Source organism: Poecilia formosa, unplaced genomic scaffold, assembly GCF_000485575.1.
Source record: "Poecilia formosa unplaced genomic scaffold, Poecilia_formosa-5.1.2 Scaffold122, whole genome shotgun sequence".
In the NCBI taxonomy this organism is placed as follows: domain Eukaryota; kingdom Metazoa; phylum Chordata; class Actinopteri; order Cyprinodontiformes; family Poeciliidae; genus Poecilia; species Poecilia formosa.
This window is the reverse complement of record NW_006800061.1, coordinates 24,085-42,967: the sequence shown is the minus strand read 5'-3', so window position 1 is coordinate 42,967 and position 18,883 is coordinate 24,085. Positions and strand designations below refer to the sequence as shown.

At 43.2% G+C, this 18,883-nt stretch overlaps 2 protein-coding genes across 6 annotated transcripts in view; one reads left to right on the top strand and one right to left on the bottom strand.

Moving 5' to 3' along the window:
• The window catches only part of fam228a (family with sequence similarity 228 member A), a 3,923-nt gene extending 1,167 nt beyond the window's left edge, over window positions 1-2,756 (top strand). Inside the window, exons 2-6 of the mRNA XM_016675866.1 lie at window positions 773-958; window positions 1,039-1,116; window positions 1,793-1,987; window positions 2,253-2,346; window positions 2,485-2,756. Of these exons, the coding sequence (XP_016531352.1) occupies window positions 779-958; window positions 1,039-1,116; window positions 1,793-1,987; window positions 2,253-2,346; window positions 2,485-2,588 (651 nt within the window). The 5' untranslated portion in view covers window positions 773-778 and the 3' untranslated portion in view covers window positions 2,589-2,756. The remainder of the gene's footprint in view (window positions 1-772; window positions 959-1,038; window positions 1,117-1,792; window positions 1,988-2,252; window positions 2,347-2,484) is intronic.
• A 104-nt stretch (window positions 2,757-2,860) lies between these two features.
• Window positions 2,861-18,883, bottom strand: part of itsn2a (intersectin 2a) — a 32,994-nt gene continuing 16,971 nt past the window's right edge. For 2 of the 5 annotated variants that reach the window (XM_016675858.1, XM_016675862.1), the window contains 31 exons: window positions 18,496-18,633; window positions 18,310-18,416; window positions 17,957-18,219; window positions 17,728-17,877; window positions 17,507-17,647; window positions 17,341-17,428; window positions 17,120-17,259; window positions 15,961-16,041; window positions 15,404-15,543; window positions 14,904-15,288; window positions 14,163-14,317; window positions 13,975-14,035; window positions 13,304-13,527; window positions 13,177-13,211; window positions 12,876-13,042; window positions 12,200-12,233; window positions 11,969-12,090; window positions 11,264-11,360; window positions 10,916-11,107; window positions 10,639-10,683; window positions 7,595-7,716; window positions 7,381-7,487; window positions 6,967-7,150; window positions 6,770-6,868; window positions 6,509-6,676; window positions 5,618-5,830; window positions 5,418-5,539; window positions 5,243-5,325; window positions 4,586-4,669; window positions 4,326-4,499; window positions 2,861-3,496 (listed from right to left, as the gene is read on the bottom strand). In XM_016675858.1, the coding sequence (XP_016531344.1) occupies window positions 3,345-3,496; window positions 4,326-4,499; window positions 4,586-4,669; window positions 5,243-5,325; window positions 5,418-5,539; window positions 5,618-5,830; window positions 6,509-6,676; window positions 6,770-6,868; window positions 6,967-7,150; window positions 7,381-7,487; window positions 7,595-7,716; window positions 10,639-10,683; window positions 10,916-11,107; window positions 11,264-11,360; window positions 11,969-12,090; window positions 12,200-12,233; window positions 12,876-13,042; window positions 13,177-13,211; window positions 13,304-13,527; window positions 13,975-14,035; window positions 14,163-14,317; window positions 14,904-15,288; window positions 15,404-15,543; window positions 15,961-16,041; window positions 17,120-17,259; window positions 17,341-17,428; window positions 17,507-17,647; window positions 17,728-17,877; window positions 17,957-18,219; window positions 18,310-18,416; window positions 18,496-18,633 (4,273 nt within the window). In that variant the 3' untranslated portion in view covers window positions 2,861-3,344. The remainder of the gene's footprint in view (window positions 3,497-4,325; window positions 4,500-4,585; window positions 4,670-5,242; window positions 5,326-5,417; window positions 5,540-5,617; window positions 5,831-6,508; window positions 6,677-6,769; window positions 6,869-6,966; window positions 7,151-7,380; window positions 7,488-7,594; window positions 7,717-10,638; window positions 10,684-10,915; window positions 11,108-11,263; window positions 11,361-11,968; window positions 12,091-12,199; window positions 12,234-12,875; window positions 13,043-13,176; window positions 13,212-13,303; window positions 13,528-13,974; window positions 14,036-14,162; window positions 14,318-14,903; window positions 15,289-15,403; window positions 15,544-15,960; window positions 16,042-17,119; window positions 17,260-17,340; window positions 17,429-17,506; window positions 17,648-17,727; window positions 17,878-17,956; window positions 18,220-18,309; window positions 18,417-18,495; window positions 18,634-18,883) is intronic. The other 3 variants (XM_007560915.2, XM_016675860.1, XM_016675861.1) reach the window with 3 other exon arrangements.

Below are 18,883 nucleotides of genomic sequence, written 5' to 3'. Positions count from 1 at the left end.
CATCATCATTTTGAAATGTAGAAATTGCCTTGGCATCTTATTCTGCTATGTGCTGAAAAACTTGAAGGTTCTGTGATCATACTTTAACTTTCTGAATGTATATAGTCTCCCTGCACTTCCCACTGTAATTTAGCATAATATTTCTGCATGTACTTTTGTGCTCCTTTTCCACTGCTCTAAGAGTGCAAGCCTTGTAAACTCAACTAATAATTTATCACCAGTCTGCGAATGTCAGGGAGTCTGTGTGTGTGTGTGTGTGGTGGTGGTGGTGGTGGGGGGGTGGATATTCTAGATGAGCAGTTAAATGAATAAAAAAGATCTTAGGTTTCTGAGGGATGCTTCAACTTATGTTGGACTACAGGAAGAAACACATTGTCCTTATACACTTATATTCAAAACTGCATGAATTTTGTGAAATAACATTCATGTTCAACTGGCAGTATGTGCATAACAACAGTAAGCAGATCATGTTTCCAGGCTGTGATGGGCTGTATCTGTTGTGCTAACTTCAGCTCTCCCCTGGTGTGATTATGTTCTACGTTCTGGGAGATCTGGGTGGCACTCATTCAGTGACGGATTTATGTTTAGCGATGTCTATTATTTTTTATTTTTTTATTCCTCTATTTTGTATCTTTAAACTGGATGTGGTAGCAAACCGCTTTACCTGTGAGCCACTGACTATGTTCTGCTTATAAACAATTGACAGTATTAAACTGATCCCTTTATTCGAAAGCAGTGACAGGCTACCTAATTCATACAAATGATGTTTCAGGACCACATGGCTGCTGTGAAAGGAACCACAGGACGGGGTTGGAGTATAGCTCAGCCGCGAGTGAGGGCAAAGAGCAGTTCGGTGTGTATCAAACCGGGAACGTGGAATCTGGTCCCGTCTTTTTGCGGGCCAAGGCACGGCTTTAAACAGGATCAGCTCTGTCATCCCTCCTTCAGGCAACTGCAGGTACTACATTCGTCCCAGCTTACCGTTCCTTTACACAGAGAAGGCCCGTGTGCTTTCTCACTTCTTGTGTTGCTGCTTAGGCTAAGATAAAAGCGGAGAATGAGGAAGTACAAGAATTACTTCGGCCTTTATCGAACCGAGACAATGGGATCATGAAGGTAAGGCATAGCGTACGATGCCTTGAAAATGTTTCGTTTGATCTGACATTTCCAGACCAACACACATAATTGTGAACTGGAAAAAAAATGAAACATGGTTTTCAAAAATATTTGCCAAAAAAAAAAAAAAAAGTCTAAGTTAAATGAGCATAAATCTCAGACTCAACACTCAGAAATGTCCATAAACACTTTTCATTCAACCAGTCAAGAGTCTGAGCTGCTTGCAAAGAAGAATGGTCTAAAATTTCAGTCTTAAGATGCCCCAAGCTGGTCTAGACACAACTATATCACCTTCTGTGCTGTAGTTGCACAGAAAGGGGTTCTCCATTTTAATTGGACCGGGGGCCTGAATACAAATACATAACACACTTTACAGATTGCATTTTAACAAGCAGTGGAATGCCTGCGTTCCGTTTTTGCATCGAATTTTTTTTAGGGTTAAGGTGTCAAAAAAGTTGGCAGAGGCATGCATCGTTTTCCTTGTTCATGACAAACGTCCTACTTCGTTTTGATGCATCACACAGATTCCACCCAAATACAGAGAAGCTTGTGTTTGTCATACAACAAAACATACAAAGAGTTGGAGGGATCTGACACGGTTGCATACTATTCATAGTATGCTCCTCTCTCGTTCTGGCTGAAATCTCCCTGTTTTTTTTTGTTTTTGTTTTTGTAGGAGATAGAGTCTCTCCTGGCTCAGACAAACACAGAAGAGCTCAGGAGGAGGGAGCTCAAACACAAGCGCTGGACTGAACATGTGTGGTTTCCCGTCCAGACCAGAGTGGAGAAACATGCCGCCTCCTGGTACTTCATGGACGCCATGAGACACCAAATCATGCAGAGTCATTACCTCCTACACTGTCAATCTAAGGTGAGGATCCTCAGTTTTTCCACTAGCTGCCTTTACGGTGAACACAAGTGTGGTGATCACGAAAAAATCCTTCTGTCATCAACGACATAAAGAGACTTAAATGTCTTTCTCTTTCTCAATGTCACATGCCGTTTTTATTTTATTTTAATTATGTAAAGCACTTTGAAATGCCTTGCTGCTGAAATGTGCTATGCAAATAAAATTTGATTGATTGATTGATAAACACGCAGTGATGTGACATTTACTTTCTCTCCTCCATCCATAGATAAGGACATCAGGCCCAAGGGAGATGCGTCAATTAAGTCTTCAATTAAAAAGAAAAATAAGAGAAAAGAGACTAACCACTGCTGGTCCAGCAGGTAACATGAGCTCTAGTCAGTTGCTAGTTTAATAGGCTGAATTCGAAAACCTTGTAAAAAAAAAAAAAAAGAGAAGGAATAATCATGTTATGCTTAATTACATTGCATGTTTTATGTCCCCCCCCCCGTTTGCTGTAGGATCTAAACCCGCCTCCAGTAAAACCTTGGAGCGACCTCAGACTGGCTGCTGTCTTACCAGCTCTCTGATCTCTCAGGCTAACCGGCGTCTTCAGGCCTTATAGACTCATCTGTTTCTTGCATTCATCAGTGCTCCAGAAAAAGGATGAAGTCAAGGAAATCGGAGACGCTGCCTGGTTTTCTAGACGTGAATGTTTCCAACCAAGATGTTTACCGCATCTAAAACTCACCCTTGCCGGCGACTGCACCCAAATAAAACCTACTTGCGTTGCTAAGCGTCACGTAAACTTTCATTTGAAGCCACCTCCGAGGTCTTCAAGAGTCAAATAACTGAACTACTTGGCAACAGCGAAAGGGACAAAAACAGTTTCATTTATTCTGCTTTGCATATTTATTGGCATATTTTCAGATGAAATTCTGTTGTGTTCAGGATTACAAGTTGAAGTTGTGTGCACTGCAGATTTAACGTGGAAGGAACGGTGCAACTACATGTATATTTGGCAATGATGCTTGTGACATTTCATCTCTTCTGCTGGTGATAAAATAGCCCTACTCAAATATATTGGTTAATATATTTAGTTGCAAAAATTGATCCATTTAGCAAAGCTATACGGTTTTATTCAAAAGCAATTTTTTTTTTTAAAGATTTTGATTTTGAATAAGAAAATATTGGCAATTTTTTTTTATTTTTTGCTACATTTAAGACCGGAATTGGTTATAAAACGTCTTGATTGCTAATGAAAAACACAGCAGGGACAGCAGAACCCAGACTATTCAGCTGAATAATTTACAACAGACAGGCACTTTCAGCACATAGATCTCCTCTGTCAATAAGCCAAATGTCAGATATGCAACGGGGCTCATTTGGTTGCCTCGTACAGCTGGAGGTCCAGTTTGACCGACACTTCCCCAGTTGGGACTTCGTGCAGGAGCAGGCGACGGGTCGCTGCTCCTTTACTCTCCATGTCTTTCTTTATAGTCGCCACAGGAACCTCGGCGCGACCCAGGAAATCTGAAGAGAAAGACATCCGTCACGTCAGTGAGCTGCTTCAGACTTCGTCGTCATCAGCCGCTTCTAAATCTCAGCTGATTGTGAATATTTGAGGCTAGCAGGGTGGCTGTTTGATTCATTTTGGTTTAGAACGAAATTGGTGAAAAGATGAAAACAGCTAACACATAAAAATGATCTGGATGAGTTTGAGACTCATCCAGAATTACCTGCAGCCCTTTTATACGGAATTGTTAATGTTAAGGTAATACTACGGTTTAAATGACTTCCTATTTATTTTCTGAGCCAGAATTACAGTATAACTTTTGTACAAATTAAATTAAATTAAATGTGCCGCGTTTATTTTTGGCGTAAGCTTTAAAATAATCATAATGAAACACACAGTTTCAAATATGGAAGTACACCCACTCAGACCAATAATCTGTTATTCAGCTGTGACCAAACAATAAGAGTTTATTCATCTAAATCACATTTACCAGCTATAATTGACAGTTTGTACAATAGCAAAATCCAGTCCAGGCAACACATACATAAACTTTAGATTTGGACGACGACATATTTTATGGCTACCTTTTTTTTTTTTTTTTTGTCTCTGTCCCCTATTAATAATTTAATTTTTCCATTTTGAGAAACCTTTAATTATCCCAGGATACAATTAAAGGGAGTATTTCCTTAATTATTGCTGCTTTCAAGTTTGTGTTCTCTCTAGAAAGTACTGCTAACTTAGCAGTTAGCTGCTCCTTTATCTAAACAAAACCTTGCCGAAATGTCTGGTAGACTGTCAGAAAACGATTGAAGGCCGACACATCTCGTGTTATCACATATCACTGACCGTCGGGTGAGAATTGGTCTTTCTCGAACACAGTGATGCTCAGGACGTCCTGGTAGATGTCTCTGATGAAGAACTGACAATTGAAGTTCCACTTTGGGTTCAGAGTGTCCAAGACCGGCCGCGACGTGTAGCACTGAGCCCCCATGGTCAGCTCGCAGTATGGATTGCTCTTACCTAAAGAGGGAGGTCGATTTCAGCTTCTTTTGACGTTGACTATTAATCGACGGAAACTGATTTGCCTTCTGTTGTTTCTGTCTCACCGTTGGGCTTGCAGGCCTTCAGCTCCTGAGCTTCTATGACCGTCACCAGCAGGCGACCGATTCCACTAGACTTTAAGGAGCGTGCTGAAAGGAATAGAAAAGGATTGGGGTAAAAACAAAAGGACACATTTTGCTCATGGTGTAGAACGTATTAAAGCAGGTTCTTATATCAAGCAATTCAGGCTTAGAGTTGGAAGAGTTTGGAGTAAAAGCTATATATGTCCATTGCAAAAAAAAACTATAGTAAAGGAATTTAATCTTTGTGTATTTTTTTTTACATTTTGATTCATGTCTTAACATTGGATTTTCTCAGAACTCAGTAACTTTCAGTCTTTTTTTTTCAGTCAGGATGGTATTTGCTTATGAGGTCTGTAAACAGATTTAGCTGTTTAGTTAAAATGTAATTTAAGAAATTGTAGATTTTACACGTGGATTAAAGGCAGACTTTGCAAAACCTGAGACTCTGTTGGAACAGAATCTGCCAAAATTCTTCAAGAACTTGTTGCCTTGTTGTGTTCAAGTCAATTAAATATCGATCTAGTCGTCATTCACACAACACTTCTAATATCTCTTAAAAATGTGAATGCTCCTGCAAGAATCCCACTCAAGTTGAACATTCAGACAGATTGCAAATGCGACCAGTAGTGCGTGTTTAACCTTGGTATGCCTTCTCTCTCTTTTTCTTCTCTGTTTCTATGAAATGTTCAGAGGCTGCTTTAATTTTCTGGACCCACGCTGTCCTACCAAAACAAAGAAGACGTGTTAAAACCCACGGTATCCTCATTACAGAGGGTTCACAGTGCTTTGAAGTGCAGCATCCGCTCATGAGTACCTCTCGCTTAAGGTCTCCGTTTTCAGGGTGTAGACGCGGTCAATGTGCGAGACGTGAAAGAGCGGCTCATCGCTGGACGGGTCCGCCGGCATTTTTACCAAAACCTCATTGAGAAACAGCGGCTGGGAAGACACACAATATGTAAACAACAACAACGAGAAAAACCCTCACTCTCCAGAAGCCATCCCTGAAAGGCGTACCGTCTTGTAGATCTTCAGCTGTATGTTGGTTTTGGGGCTGAACAGTTTTTCTGATCCTGAGGAGGAGAAGGGCTTGGCGCTGTGTGTGAGGAGGAGGAAATCATTGAAGAGGAAAGCCCACAGCTCTCTGCTGCTTTTGGTTTTGAACAGCCGGCCGCTGTGGAGCAGCTTGCGGGGCCCGAGGCAGTTGGTCAAAGAGCTGAAGACCAGGTGCTGCAATACAGATGGAGAGAAGCTTAAAGGTGACCTATTATGCTCTCTTGAACAAGTTAGGATGGATCTACGGGGTCTACAAAACGTGGTAGTTACATGTTTGGCACAAAATCCTTCTCAGATAGTAAGATTTTAGTCTGCTCAGTTCTTTCCGTTTCGAGTTGCTTCAAATTCGCATGTCCCTTTAAATCCAAATAAGCTGCGGGTGACCACGCCCCTCAACTCAATGTTTTACACTCGCACGTGAAAATGGCTGCAAACAGATGTGCAATTGTACAACTATACATCTTTGCAAAGCAAAAGTGGGACTTCCTGCACAACCAACAACAAAGCAGCAAGTGGGTTTTTTTTTTAATGGGAAGTCAACAATATAACATTCGTCTTTTCCAGCAGCCATTGTACAGTGCACACATAAGTAAAACCAGCTGAACAAATGTGCTGGAGGTCCACTTGGTTTGCTAGGCGATGGGGCTGGCCTTCCCTGGGATTGCTAGGTAACAGGCTGGCCTTCCCTGGGGTTGCTAGGTAAGGGGCTGGGCTTCCCTGGGGTTGCTAGGTAACGGCGCGGTGCCGGTCAAATGTGAGGTTTTTCCAGACACCGAAAAACATTGGCTCATCGCCCCCTTTTAAGCCCTGGCTCGACAAAGACACGCATCTGCCACGTTTGAGTGGGTTTACCTCTATAGGCCCCTCACACTGAATGTGGTTCTGTATCCACTCCAGGCGGTCAGCATTCTCCTTTTCTCTGACCGCCTCGTTGACTTGAGAGCACAGCTCCTCGGCTCGCTCCAGGGCTTCTCGGAGCGGCTCGCGGTCCTCGTGGCCTTCTGGAGTGTGCTCAAGGATCTGAGCGACGGGAAGACAACGAGGCGCAAGGTTACCACAGCAAGTGAAGGAGAAAGGAGAGAGATGGCGATAAATAGGATGCGATGAATGTACATTCTTTATGAGCAGAGGGTAGCGGGTGAGCCTCTGCATGGGCTTCAGCAGGAAGCTGGACAGTGGCATTCCTTTGCAGCGGTAGTTTGTGGCAACCTTCTGCTCAAAAAGGAGGGAAAATATTAGAAAAAAATAGATATCGTGAAAAAAAAAAAAAAAACATTTGCCCCCGCGAATCGAGTGCTCGTCATTTGTACCTTGAGGAAATCTTTGAACTCAGGCTGGCTGTGGGTTTTGGCCTGAAGGAGAGCGGCGGCGTTGAGCTGGGAGGAGCAGAAGCAAACGTACGGCTGCATGTGAGCGAGCTCCGAAGCCAGCAGGTCTCCGATCAGCTGAACCGGCATGTTCTCTCCTCCCGTTTGCTTGCGTTCACGCAGAGCACTGGCGCACACAAATGGTGAGGATGCTTTACACGCTTTACAGATTTTGTTCTTCCACACGCCGGCGCCTTGCAATAATGCGTTCGTGCCGCTTGGAAGTTTTGCCACATCGTCTCACGTGACCAGCTTGAACCGCTGGGAATTTTGTGTGATACTCCAATGCAATGGAAGACTTCCAGGGCTACAAATACTTTCATAAGGATGTGTTAGATTGGGACACGTGGTACCTACTTGAGCAATCTGGTGTTGCACATAATCAACTCCCTCCAGTTGACAAAGATCGTTGCCATCTCAGCTTCTGTCAGGCGACCTGACTCGGACATGGGCTTGTGGAACACCTGAGCATCCGTCAACAGTCCAAAAAGTCAATTAACCCGTTGTAGATCAAGAAATTTAATTACTCTTCAAAAAAAAAACAAAACAACAACAAACATTTGCTTTGTACCTCTAGGACCAGCTCCAGATCATCCACATAGGTCTCCTCAGTGTGGAAGAGCTCATGAATATAACCCTGTCTCTTCCTTTCCTGAGGAGTCATTGTGTCCAACGTGATCAGGTCTGCACACCCTGTTTCACACACACGTACACACACACACACGCGCGCACACGCACACGCACACACCCACACACACGCAAACGCATGTACGTGCAAATACACACAGATTCACACAAGCATAAGAGGTGGACGGCACACAGAAAAGCATATAAAGACACTCCACAAACACACGTGTCAAAATCCTCTTTTATTATCAGTCCTTTAATGTTGTATTTACAGCTGTCGCACTGAGTGAGGCACGTTGTAGATGCAGCGCACGAACGAACACAACATACGAAGCGACGCTAACAAGAGTGCTACCAAGAAGACTGCATTAAATTAAAGCACCTCTCACGTCGGAGAGCCCTCTCCTGATGATTGCATAGGGGTAAATGGAAAAAAAAAAAAAAAAAAAAAAGTAGCAGATGAGCTGAAGCAAAAAGACTCAGCTGGTAGTTCAAGTTTCTGAGGTTCAAACTTGGCAAAACGTACATGTAAATGTCGGCGCAAGCACTGTCCTTTTCAGTGTCTACAAAGTTGCTTTGAACGCTTATGTTTTCTTTTTCTCTCTCTCTTTTTTTTGGCTTTTTTTTTTTTGCTGGTGATATCACAGTTGAGTACTTGAAATTTAAACTACTATGAAGCAGTAATGCAAATAAGAGCGCCTAAGAACTGAGTCTTAAAAACACCATTCAAGTAGTTGCAATGTGGCAGCGAGGAGGCGGTTTGAGCAACAGTGAATCTTCTCATTGGTCCAGTTCAGTAAAGTTTAGTGTTAGTGCAAGAATGAGTGACCCTATTAAAATACTATTTTACCTTTAATACACAAGCTTAGTGTAGAAAACTAATTACTTATATAGTATATTTTATACCTTGCGGCTAATTTCTTCCAGATCCTTTTAGAGTTCGGCCCAAAATGACCCACATGGATGCCAGAGTTTGATTTATTGTTACTTTAGAATTGATCTTCAAGTTTGTGGCTAAAATGACATAAATGATCATATTTCGGAAGCATTTTTTAACTTTCTTCTCTTTCCCTTTTAGCAATCTGCTAGGGATTGTTACATTTACATTTGTTTTATTGAAATCCTTTTGGGTGCAAACACTTTCTGAGCTTTTGATTTGAAAAGGAATCTATAAGTATTGCATTTTTAACAACAGATATAATAATAAATGCATTAATAAATAATCAAATCTATTTGCCACTCGTTTATATCGTTCCGAGTCATTAACAAAATGGTTCACTAATTTAAAAAATTCCCCAACAAATCAAAATTTGGCATGTACATGAATGATTTTGGACCTAACTGTTTGTTTGTTTTTTTCTTATTAAAACTAGACTTTCCATATTTCTGTGTTAAAGGTACAAAACCTCCTCCCCCCCTCCTTTGCTTGTTTCGAGCTGCCTCCACCTCACACTCACCCTGGATAATTAGTGGAGGGAGACAGGAGAAAGTGAAGGGCAAGAAATCAATAGTCTGACAGGAAAAAGTAAGAAGCAAAACAATCAAAAGAGGAATTGTAACAGAGGAGGAGCAGAGGGCACCACAGTCCCAAATAATTCAAGAGGAAAGTGAGGAGCTGGGCAGTTCTGCTCTCGCTGGCTGCCGGGTTCCCTTTTGCCTCAGGGCTATTCGCTCAGACAGGGGTGGTGGTGGTGGTGGTGGTGGTGGAAGGAGGGAGGGGCAAGACAGAGGAAGAGGGGAGGAAGAAGAAGAAGAAGAGAGGAAAACCAGCACTACTGTCCTACAGAAGGAGAAAAAAAAAAGTGGATGAAGTAGAGGAGGCGGGGAGATGAGTGAGATGGAAAAAAAGGGGAAGAGAGACAGCAGACGGTTAATATCGTTTTAATATTAATGCAGGAGTCTTAACATGCACATGCATTAATAATGCATTTCTGGAAATGTAAATGTTGTTACTAATCATTACGAGCTGGTGCGTGCCCATCTTTTATCGCCTCTCGTTTCTGCGCCGTAGCGCAGAGCGTGTGTGTGTGTGTGTGTGTGTGTGTGTGTGCGTGTGCGTGTGCCGGGAAGACGTTCATTAAAGTGAAAATTTCATTGTTTTTAGCGAGCGTGGCTTTGACGAGCTCAGCCTAATTAAATGTCAACTGTGTTCGCTCTTATTAACAAGAAATCTGCTGCGGTGGGCGAAAAACACACGTCCTATGAATACTAATTCGAGCGCGAGCCTCTCATTAAACAGATGCTTAAGCCCAGCCACAGCATCTTGGTAAAATATTGAGTTTGCTTCATTTTGTCACGTCACAACCAAGACCTTCTTGTGTGTTTTACTTATTTGTGGTACATCATTATGAGGTGGAAGGAAATGGACGCAATTTCAAAGACACGCTTCATTTTCCTTCCATCTCACAACTAGGTACTGCTTCGTGTTGACCAATGATGTATAATTATGATACAAATTGTGATTGCAATGTGTTGAGATATATGTAAAAAAAAAAAACAACAAAAAAAAACAAGTAAAGAAGTTTGAATATTTGTAGAAAGTGCTGCATTCATAAATCAGAGCTGCAGGTCCAATGGAATCACCACTTCAATTAAATTTCCAGAAATGTGAGCGAAATGATTAATGTGGCAGGTTATCAGTGATTTTTCTTCTTGATTGATTGTCATAGTAAATTGCAAGGAATCTAAAATTATAGAAATTACATTGAACTTTTTTGCCCAGAGATCAATTAATTTAAAGAGTTCAAGAGACTCTTGTCAAAAGAGTTGATCATGAATATGTTGTATTATTCCTTTAAATGATCTTTGAAGTAGGGTAAGCTTAAAAAGCCCGATTCCTCCTTTTTCCTAATTTGTTACTTGCAAAGGTTGAAATTACTCATGAGTTTCTGCAACGATCAGCGAGAAATGTCTGGGATCAGGCCTTTTAAGCGCCGGAGAACACCAACTCCCTCTGCGACGGAAAAAAAATATAAAAATCTTGCTTACCATGACCACCTCCGGGCTCTGGTAAGGATGAGGAATTTAATGTACCTGGATCAAACCGAGGTAACCGATAAGAAAGCAAAACTTTCAACGTGTTTCTCTGTATTTGCAGCTTTTATTTTCTCCTTAGAGGAAGCTCTCGCACGGCTGCTGGTGTCAATTACTGCTTTTTCTCTTAAACGCTACGACAGAAGAAACACCTTTCCTACGAGAATTGTTTGTTCAAAAGCAAAAAAAAAACAAAAAACAAAAAAAAAACAAAAGCATGAGGTTTACTTACACTGCTGGCTGGGGTCTGACTCTGTCGTCATCTTGACATAATTGGTGGGCAGCAGGCCCGTGACCCCGTTGGTTTCACCTTTCCACCAGTCGGGGTTGGTCTTGTCGAGGATGTTGATGAGCTGACCCTTGGAGAAGCTCAGCTCGTCCCGATTAGCAGCAGCGTAGTCGTACATTGCGATAACTTGGCACACTGGGATACACACGAGGGAGAAACACGGCGTGTTAACGAGGTGTCAGCTTACAAGGAGGGAGACGAGTGCTGGTTAAATCAGACACATGCATTTAGGAGTAAACTCAACGTTGGGTAGCAGCGCATCTTTTGGGCGCAGAGTGTGGTGGCAGTCACCTGGCAGAGGGGAGAGGCAGGTCTTGGCGCTGGACGGTCCCAGGAGCTTGACGTGGGACGAGTGAAACCAGCCTTTCTGTCTCTTTTTGCCCCGAGCCTGGAAGTATGAAAAATAGTGACCAGGAGTCCTTTTTTTTTTCCCTAGTTTCTTCTTTTTTTTTTTCTTCTTGATGAATGGTGTTATTAGTTTTTTTTTTTTTTACAATTTCAAAGGAACAAGAAGTCAAAAATGTATATCCCAAATATGTGTGTGTTCCAAGTCAGGAAAAAAACTCAAAATATTGATAGTGAAAGATAAAAATGTAATTTAAAAAAATTATTCGGTAAAAAATATGACTTAATTTTTCAAAAAATGTCTTCACAATTAAAAAAAAAAAGAATATTTATTAATTTATCACTTTCTTTACTTTTTACTTATAATGATTAAAGCAGCAACATACACTGAGCTACCATTGGCTATCAATGAAATTAATTACTGAGTTCGTTGCACAGTAGAAAAAAACAAAACAAAACAAAACAAAAAACTATGATAATCAACCACACCAAACTCACCAAAATGTCACATTTTTCTAAATGTGACATTTAGAAAAAATGTCACATTTTTTCTAAATGTGACATTTAGAAAAAAAGCATTTTCGTTAACAAACACGAAAATATTTATATACAGTCTATTTAAAAATAGGATCCAAGGCTGTGACGTCTGACCTGCAGTTCCCCGAGCCACCACCCGGTGGAGTTTTTGGCTCTGACCACAATCAGTTGTCCTGGAGACAGAGTCAGCTGATAAGCCGTGGGGGCCTCTGTGGCAGTGACAGCCTGAACAATCTCTGGTAATCAAGCAGAAATATCCAACAATGAAATTAGATCAACATTTGTCCACCTGACTGTGTTTGTCTCTGAGTTGAAGTGGAACAGAGCGAAAGGCCGTTTCCTCACCGGGTTTTTTGCTTGAAACTCCAGGTTTTGATGCCTGAAATTAGTTAGCGAAATTGGAAAAAAAAAAGGCGTTAGGATATAGCAATAAGGTATAGGAAATGACTAATCTTAGATTATTTTTATTTATTACCAAAAACATTTATCGTGCAACAAAATGTCTTAGTTACAAATAAAATTTTTCGTCTGTATTTTATTCACATTTCACATCAAGAATCAAAATAAAGAAGAAAAAAACTGTAAAGTGAAGGAAAAGTGATATATATATATATATATATATATATATATATATATATTTATAAAAACAAAAGTATGCTGTACAGTTGTATTCAGCCCCTTTATCCCCACCTAATTAGTAAAATACAGTTTGCCAGCATTCCCAGCAGACTTGTTAGGGCAAAAAGTGGTTTTTCAAAGTATTTTCTTTAGGGATTAAATACAAATACACATGCCAATTAGACACAGTTTCAATAGAAAATGGTTGAAGCAAAATGTAGAAAACTGAAAATGAAAAAAAAAAAAAAAAAAGATGACTTCAACGAGAAGCTGTGCTGTTCAACGAAGGCAGAATTTTCTATGGCATTCAGAAATATAATTGTTTGACGTAACTGCATTTCTATAGACATCAGTGTACGGAGCAACACCACGTCGTTTTGAAAAGCGACCAGCTTGTTCTCACCTCTGACTCAACAGGACGGACGTAGTTGGAGGGAAACAGTCCCGTCTTGTCACCGATGCATCCTCTCCACCACTCCCCTTCTCTCTCCGTCACCATAATTACGTCTCCTTCGTCAAATGTCAAGTCGCCCGTCTCTGGGCTCTCGTATGTGTACAGGGCCACATACTCTAGTTCAGACAGACTCTGATCAGAACAAACTATAAAGAGTCCATACGAAGCCACTTCTGGCACAGCTGTGATTTTTTTATTTTTTTATTTATTTTTTTGCTTTTGAACAGACAGGATGATGAATGAAACTCACCTTCTAGCTGAACACTTGTGTCCGTTGTGTCCACGCTGCAGTGAGAATAACACATTTATTAGAGTCCGGCAATCGATTACATTTCAACGCTACACTTAAGTCTGTGTTCCGGTGTGCGTCTTCGTACTCGGCATTGCCGGCCGACTCCGGAGTGACGTAGCTTTTTGGGAACCATCCCCGCGTCCCGTTGAGCTGTCCCAGCCACCAGTCGTCCCTCTGCTGGAGCACGCTGATGAGGTCGCCCTGTGAGAAGCTCAGCAGGGCTCCGCCCATGTCCGGCGAGAGATTGAGGTGAGTTTCTGAAGCGGGCGACCACGAAGAGATGGCTCGAGCGGCGAGGAGAACCGTGGACTAGAGAGGCAAAATACAGGAGCCCAGAGAGACCATGATTAGTGACAGCTAATGTACAGCAATGACCCAATAACAAGTTTACTTAATCTCATGCTAAACTATGCAGAAGCTCTGTCTGCACTGATGAAGATTAACTCACTTGGCCATGCTGGATGCATGGAGTGTCTGACATTGCAGGGGAGCTGGACTATTTTTTGATAAATTCAGGTAATTCCTTATCACTTGGACCACCTTAACTTTTTTGCATAGAGCCTTTTATTTAAATATTGAAAAAGAAAAAAAACGTATTATAAATTGTGTATGTTTTTCAGCTTGTAGTGTTTCGTAAAAATGTGAAATACATTTTCAGATACACCACTATGAGGCATGACAAGAAGCAGTGCAACAGCAGCATTAATACAGCAATGTGTCTGGGATTAACACACAACTTAGTGAAGCTTGCCTCACCTGTGAAGCAGCTGAGAACAGAGGAACCCTGCTGTCCTCCGTGGCATCCACGGCAGCATTTCTGGATAAAACAGGAAAGGAGAGATCGCTCTGATATCACCGAGGCCTAATGGGACTTCCACACATTCCTACTTAGGAAGAAAAAGTTTGACCAACAGCACCGATTGGATTTTGCCACTTCTCGCTACCTTGTGTTTAGAGGAGGAAGACTTGACGAGGCAGGGGCCGCCTCAGGGGTGGGAGGAGTGGGACATTTCTCTGCATAGCTCTGGGGGAACCAGCCCCTTTTTCCTTGGTAATTCCCACACAGCCAGCCGGGTTCGCCGACAGTGTGCTCGTCCACCTGCATCACGAGAAACACACTTTAACCTCAGCAATTCAAAGCTAAAAGGCTGACGGTCAGGCGATGAACACTTTAGCGTTTCGGACACCTGCCACACAAACGTGTTACTGCGATAATCTGCATGTCGCAGCAGAAATAGGGCAATGGCATCTGAAAGAACATTTTAAAGTAAACATATATTCATATTTACAAAATTATAGAAACATAATTACTTGCAAAAGTCTTACAAATGGTAAATTACTGTGATGGAAACGACAAACCTTTCTCCGAAATCTGAGTCTCAACATTTATTTTCGTTTTTTTAAAGCGGTATGTCTGTGTTTGACAGCATAACAAAGACATTGTAGAAAATACAATTACTGGGTGAAAAATAATAATTTTTTTTTTGTCACTACCAAAAAACCGTTCGGGAAGATGTAGTGGATTCTTGGGGTGAATTGGCAATGTTGTGTTTGGAGAAAATAAGACTCAAAAGGAGAGAAAAAAAAACCTCTCAGAGGGTCGATTATGTTTTGGCTTGAGCTGCGGCTTGGGACACTTTGCTGGCAGAGCGAAGAGCTTATTTAGCAGAGTGCGCATCTCTCACCTCTATGACACAGTCTGCATCTATACTCAGCTCCTCTGCGTTGCGAGCGAGAAAGGAGTACAGGGCTCTGTACGAGGTCAGCTGAGCTGCTCCTCTCTCCTTTTCTCCTTTCTTCCTCCTTTCCTCCTCCATTTCCTTCCGTTTCATCTCCTCTTCCAGCTCCCTCTTCTTCCTCTCCTCCTCGTCCCTCCGTCTCCTCTCCTCCTCCTGCGCCTTCTCCTGAGCCGCTCGGAGGCGAGCCTGCGCCTCTCTCTCCTCCTCCTCCCTCTGCCTGGCCCTCTGCTCCTCCTGGAGCCTCCTCTGCCGCGCCTCCTCCTCCTCCCTCTCCCTCCTCTCCTGTTCTCTCCGCTCCTGCTCGCGCTTCTCCTCCTCCAGCTTCGCCAGCCTGCAAGAACGAAAGCGGTGATTTCTCTGGCTTAGGTGACAAAACGCGCGGTTTCACAGGAGAGACGCAGACGGGGGAGGGGGGAGACGGGGGACGACTGATTTAAGAGATTCACCTTGCTGCTTCTGCTTCCTCTCTCCTCCTCCGCTCCTTCTCCTCCTCCCTGCGTCTCTGCAGCTCCCTCAGCTTCTCCTCTTTGACTCTGTGCAGGTCATCCAGGACGGCCTGCTGCTTCGTCTGCTTCTCCCGCAGCTCCTGGTGCAGGCAAGAGCATGAGGATTTCTCTCAGGACAACGTAAAAAAAACTCCACTAACATTCTGAATTTACAAGCGATCATACACTGGCGTTCACTTGGAAACTTAAAGTGACATGCAGACATTTTGGATGTGCTGTATGTGGATGCGTATGAGTTCTAGAACAGAAAAGGAGCAAATTGAACATTGTGCGTGTGTACGTGTGTTTTTTTTTACCCAGAGGGAACATCCTGTTTACAAGGGGGGGAAAAAAAAAAACAACATGTTATCGTTGGATGAAAATGGGGAAAAGAGTAAAGATTGTGGCTGGAGAGAACACAGGAGGTGAAGATGTCTGAGAAAAAAAAAAAAAAACAGCTCAGAGGGGTTGCCGAAAAAGATAATAGAGTGGGAGGCAAAGAAAGGATGAGGGATGACCTTGATGAGGAGGAAGAGCTGGCTGAGGCAGGCCAGCAGGGAGAGGAGGCCTCGCAGGAGGCAGTCATCCATATCCCCAAGCTATGCAGTAAAAAAGTCGGAACGATAAAAAAAATAGAGGAGAAAAGTGGACGGAGGCGGTGAAAGCGAAGGATAGTAAATGGGGTGAATCCAATAAAAGATGGAAAAACATCATTTCAAGGAGGATATGAGAAAAGATTGAGGAAGTGGAACGATGGAACATTGGATGCGTTAAAAAAAACAAAAAAAAACGTGAAGTACAAAAAGATCCAGGTGTGGCAGCAAGGAAGAGAAAGAAGAAGACAAAGAGTTAAAAGCTCCAACAGCAGTCAAGATATCGTTACGTTAAACCGAACAGAGGGAGGATGACGATTTTTGATTCTTGCTGCAAGTCTGAGAATTACATAAACATTTGAAAGGGCCCTACTTTTTCTGAGTTGGCGAGTTCTTAAAAATAATTACGAGATTTTTCCGTGCTGCAAAGTCTTATTCAGCTGTTTATTTTTTATTCCCCTCCCTCCCCCCCCCTTTAACTCGAGAGGCATTTTTTTTTATCTACCGTTTCTCAGTCAATGTGGTGGGAAATACGGGAAAGAAAGAACACAATTTGCAATTAAACAAACGAGGTAAAACATTTAAACCTGGCAATGAACAGGAAGGCTGCTCAGGGCCACAAATCTGTGTAGCTAATCTTAATGAATCCAGCAGCACATGACAGTGATGCAAGAAAAAAAAAAAAAACTATACAAAAATCCCAGCAGAGTAAGGAAGGGCAATATTGACTTAAACTTTTATCATAAAACGCTGTGGTATTTATTGAGGTAATTATGAAAGAATATAATAGAATCTTGCGGTCTTTCTTTTTTTTTTTTTGGCAACTGCAATGCAGTGATGGGCAAACACAAATACCACTCTGAGAAAAGTCAGTTGCTTAAAAAAAAAGAAAAAAAAAAGAAAAAGCATTGTTTTCCTCACAAAACTGTCCCCAATGAAAGCAGGGATGGTGTTTTCTGCGTGATGCAAAAAAACCAAAAAAAAAAGCATCTATTTTTAGATTTCTTTGAGAAATGTGCTAACATCTGAGTGAACTGGTCGAACCTGAGCGGAGAGTCTTCAGCTCCGTGCGCCGACCACTGACCTTCAGCTCCTTGTTGTACTGCTCCATCTGGGCCAGTTTGTCTGTCGTTTCCTTTTCCAGGACGTCCAGCTGATCTTTGAGACGGCGGCAGTTCCCGCTCGACTCGGCGGCGCTCCCGGCGAGGGACGTCAAAGCGGCCGCTGCGCAGCACAGGTCAGAGGTCATGAGACAATTCAGCCGAGCGCCGTGCCGTGTCTGGGTGTTGCGGCCGTCTGACTCACGGGGCAGTTTCTTGAGGCTGATGTTTCGCAGCTTCTCAGACAGTCGCTGTTGCTCCGGGACGAGCTGTGACAGCTTCCTCTGCCATTCCTGATAACAACAGAGTTATTTACAAGCTTCACTGAGAGAAGAGTATAGCTGGAAGAGGCCGGAGAGAAAAGTTTGGACCTCGAACTCAAGCTGAAGAGTGTTGATCTCAGCAATGCGGGCGTCTCTCTTCTGGTTGATGAGGTCCACCTCGGCCTTCTGGATCCGCCTCATGCTCTGCGCGTCACGGAGACGGTCTGTGATCTGCTTGTGCTTGTTGCCCTGACAAACAATCAACCTGGTGTCAAACTGACCAGATTTGACCAGCAGGGGTTTATACGTCAACGTCAGCGCAGCCTCACCACTGCCTCCAGCTCTAACTCGAGGCTCTTCTTCCTCGCCCTGAGTCGAACGATCTCCTCTTGCTCCGCCTCTTTTCTCCGTCCCAGCTCCTCTCTCTTCGCTCGCTCCCACTCCTCCCTCCTCTGGCGCTCCATCTCCTGCTTGGCCGCCTGAACGTACAACAACGGGTGGTGAGCGGAAAAAGGAGGCATCTCGACGCTCGCCCGTCTGAACACGGCTCCCACTCGCCTCCTTCCTCTCGAGCTCCCTCAGCCTCTCCTCTTCCCTCTGCCTTTCCATCTCTCTCTGCCGCTCCATCCGCCTCTCCTCCTCCAACCTCCTCCTGTTCTCCAGCTCCCTGGCCTCCCTCTCCCGCCGCTCTTGGGCCTCCCGCTCCTCCCGCTCCCGGCGCTCCCTCTCCTTCCTCTGCTCCTCCTCCAGAGCCAGCCGCCTTTTCTCCAGCTCGGCACTGCCGCGCGCAAAGTTCTCCTTGAGCTTGTCCTCGTAGGACACTGAGGGGGACGAGAACCAGAGAGGTGACGAGACCAGAGAAGACAAAATAAAAAATAAAAACAACCTATAAACCGTGAAGAGTGCCACACCACTGCTCTTGTTCTTCTGAGGAGGTTCGATCTCTGTTGTGTCCATTAAACTTGGACTTATGTAGGGTCCTGTACCATTGAGAAGCTCGCTGGACTTAATTCCTCCTCTGAAATGAAAAGACGAGCCTTGTTTGCTGCATTAAGCTGCTTGTTTGTGCATATTCAAACCAAACCCTCTGTGCTAACCTGAGGGAGGGGGGTATCAGGTCCTGAGGCAGAGTGAGGGGAAGTGGATGTCCAGTCTTCGCCATGTCCACCAGGTGCATAGCCAGTATGAACTCCTCAGCCCGCAGCTGACCGTCCTTATCAACATCTGCCAGGCTCCTGTGCACACATAATTGTAAAGCATTTCCTTAACTTACGTATGTAACATATAATCAATAATTTGAAAGAGAGACGGTCCCGCAGCATCATAGACCCCCCACTGCAATTAACAGAAGGCAAACGTTCTCTAAAGGCTTTTTTTTTTTTAAACGCCCGTAGTGTTTGTTGCCAAAAATCTCAAATGCAGTCAAATCTGAGCAGAGCACAAAGTTATAAATCCAACCAGAAGTCAGCGAACTTTACAAGTTTA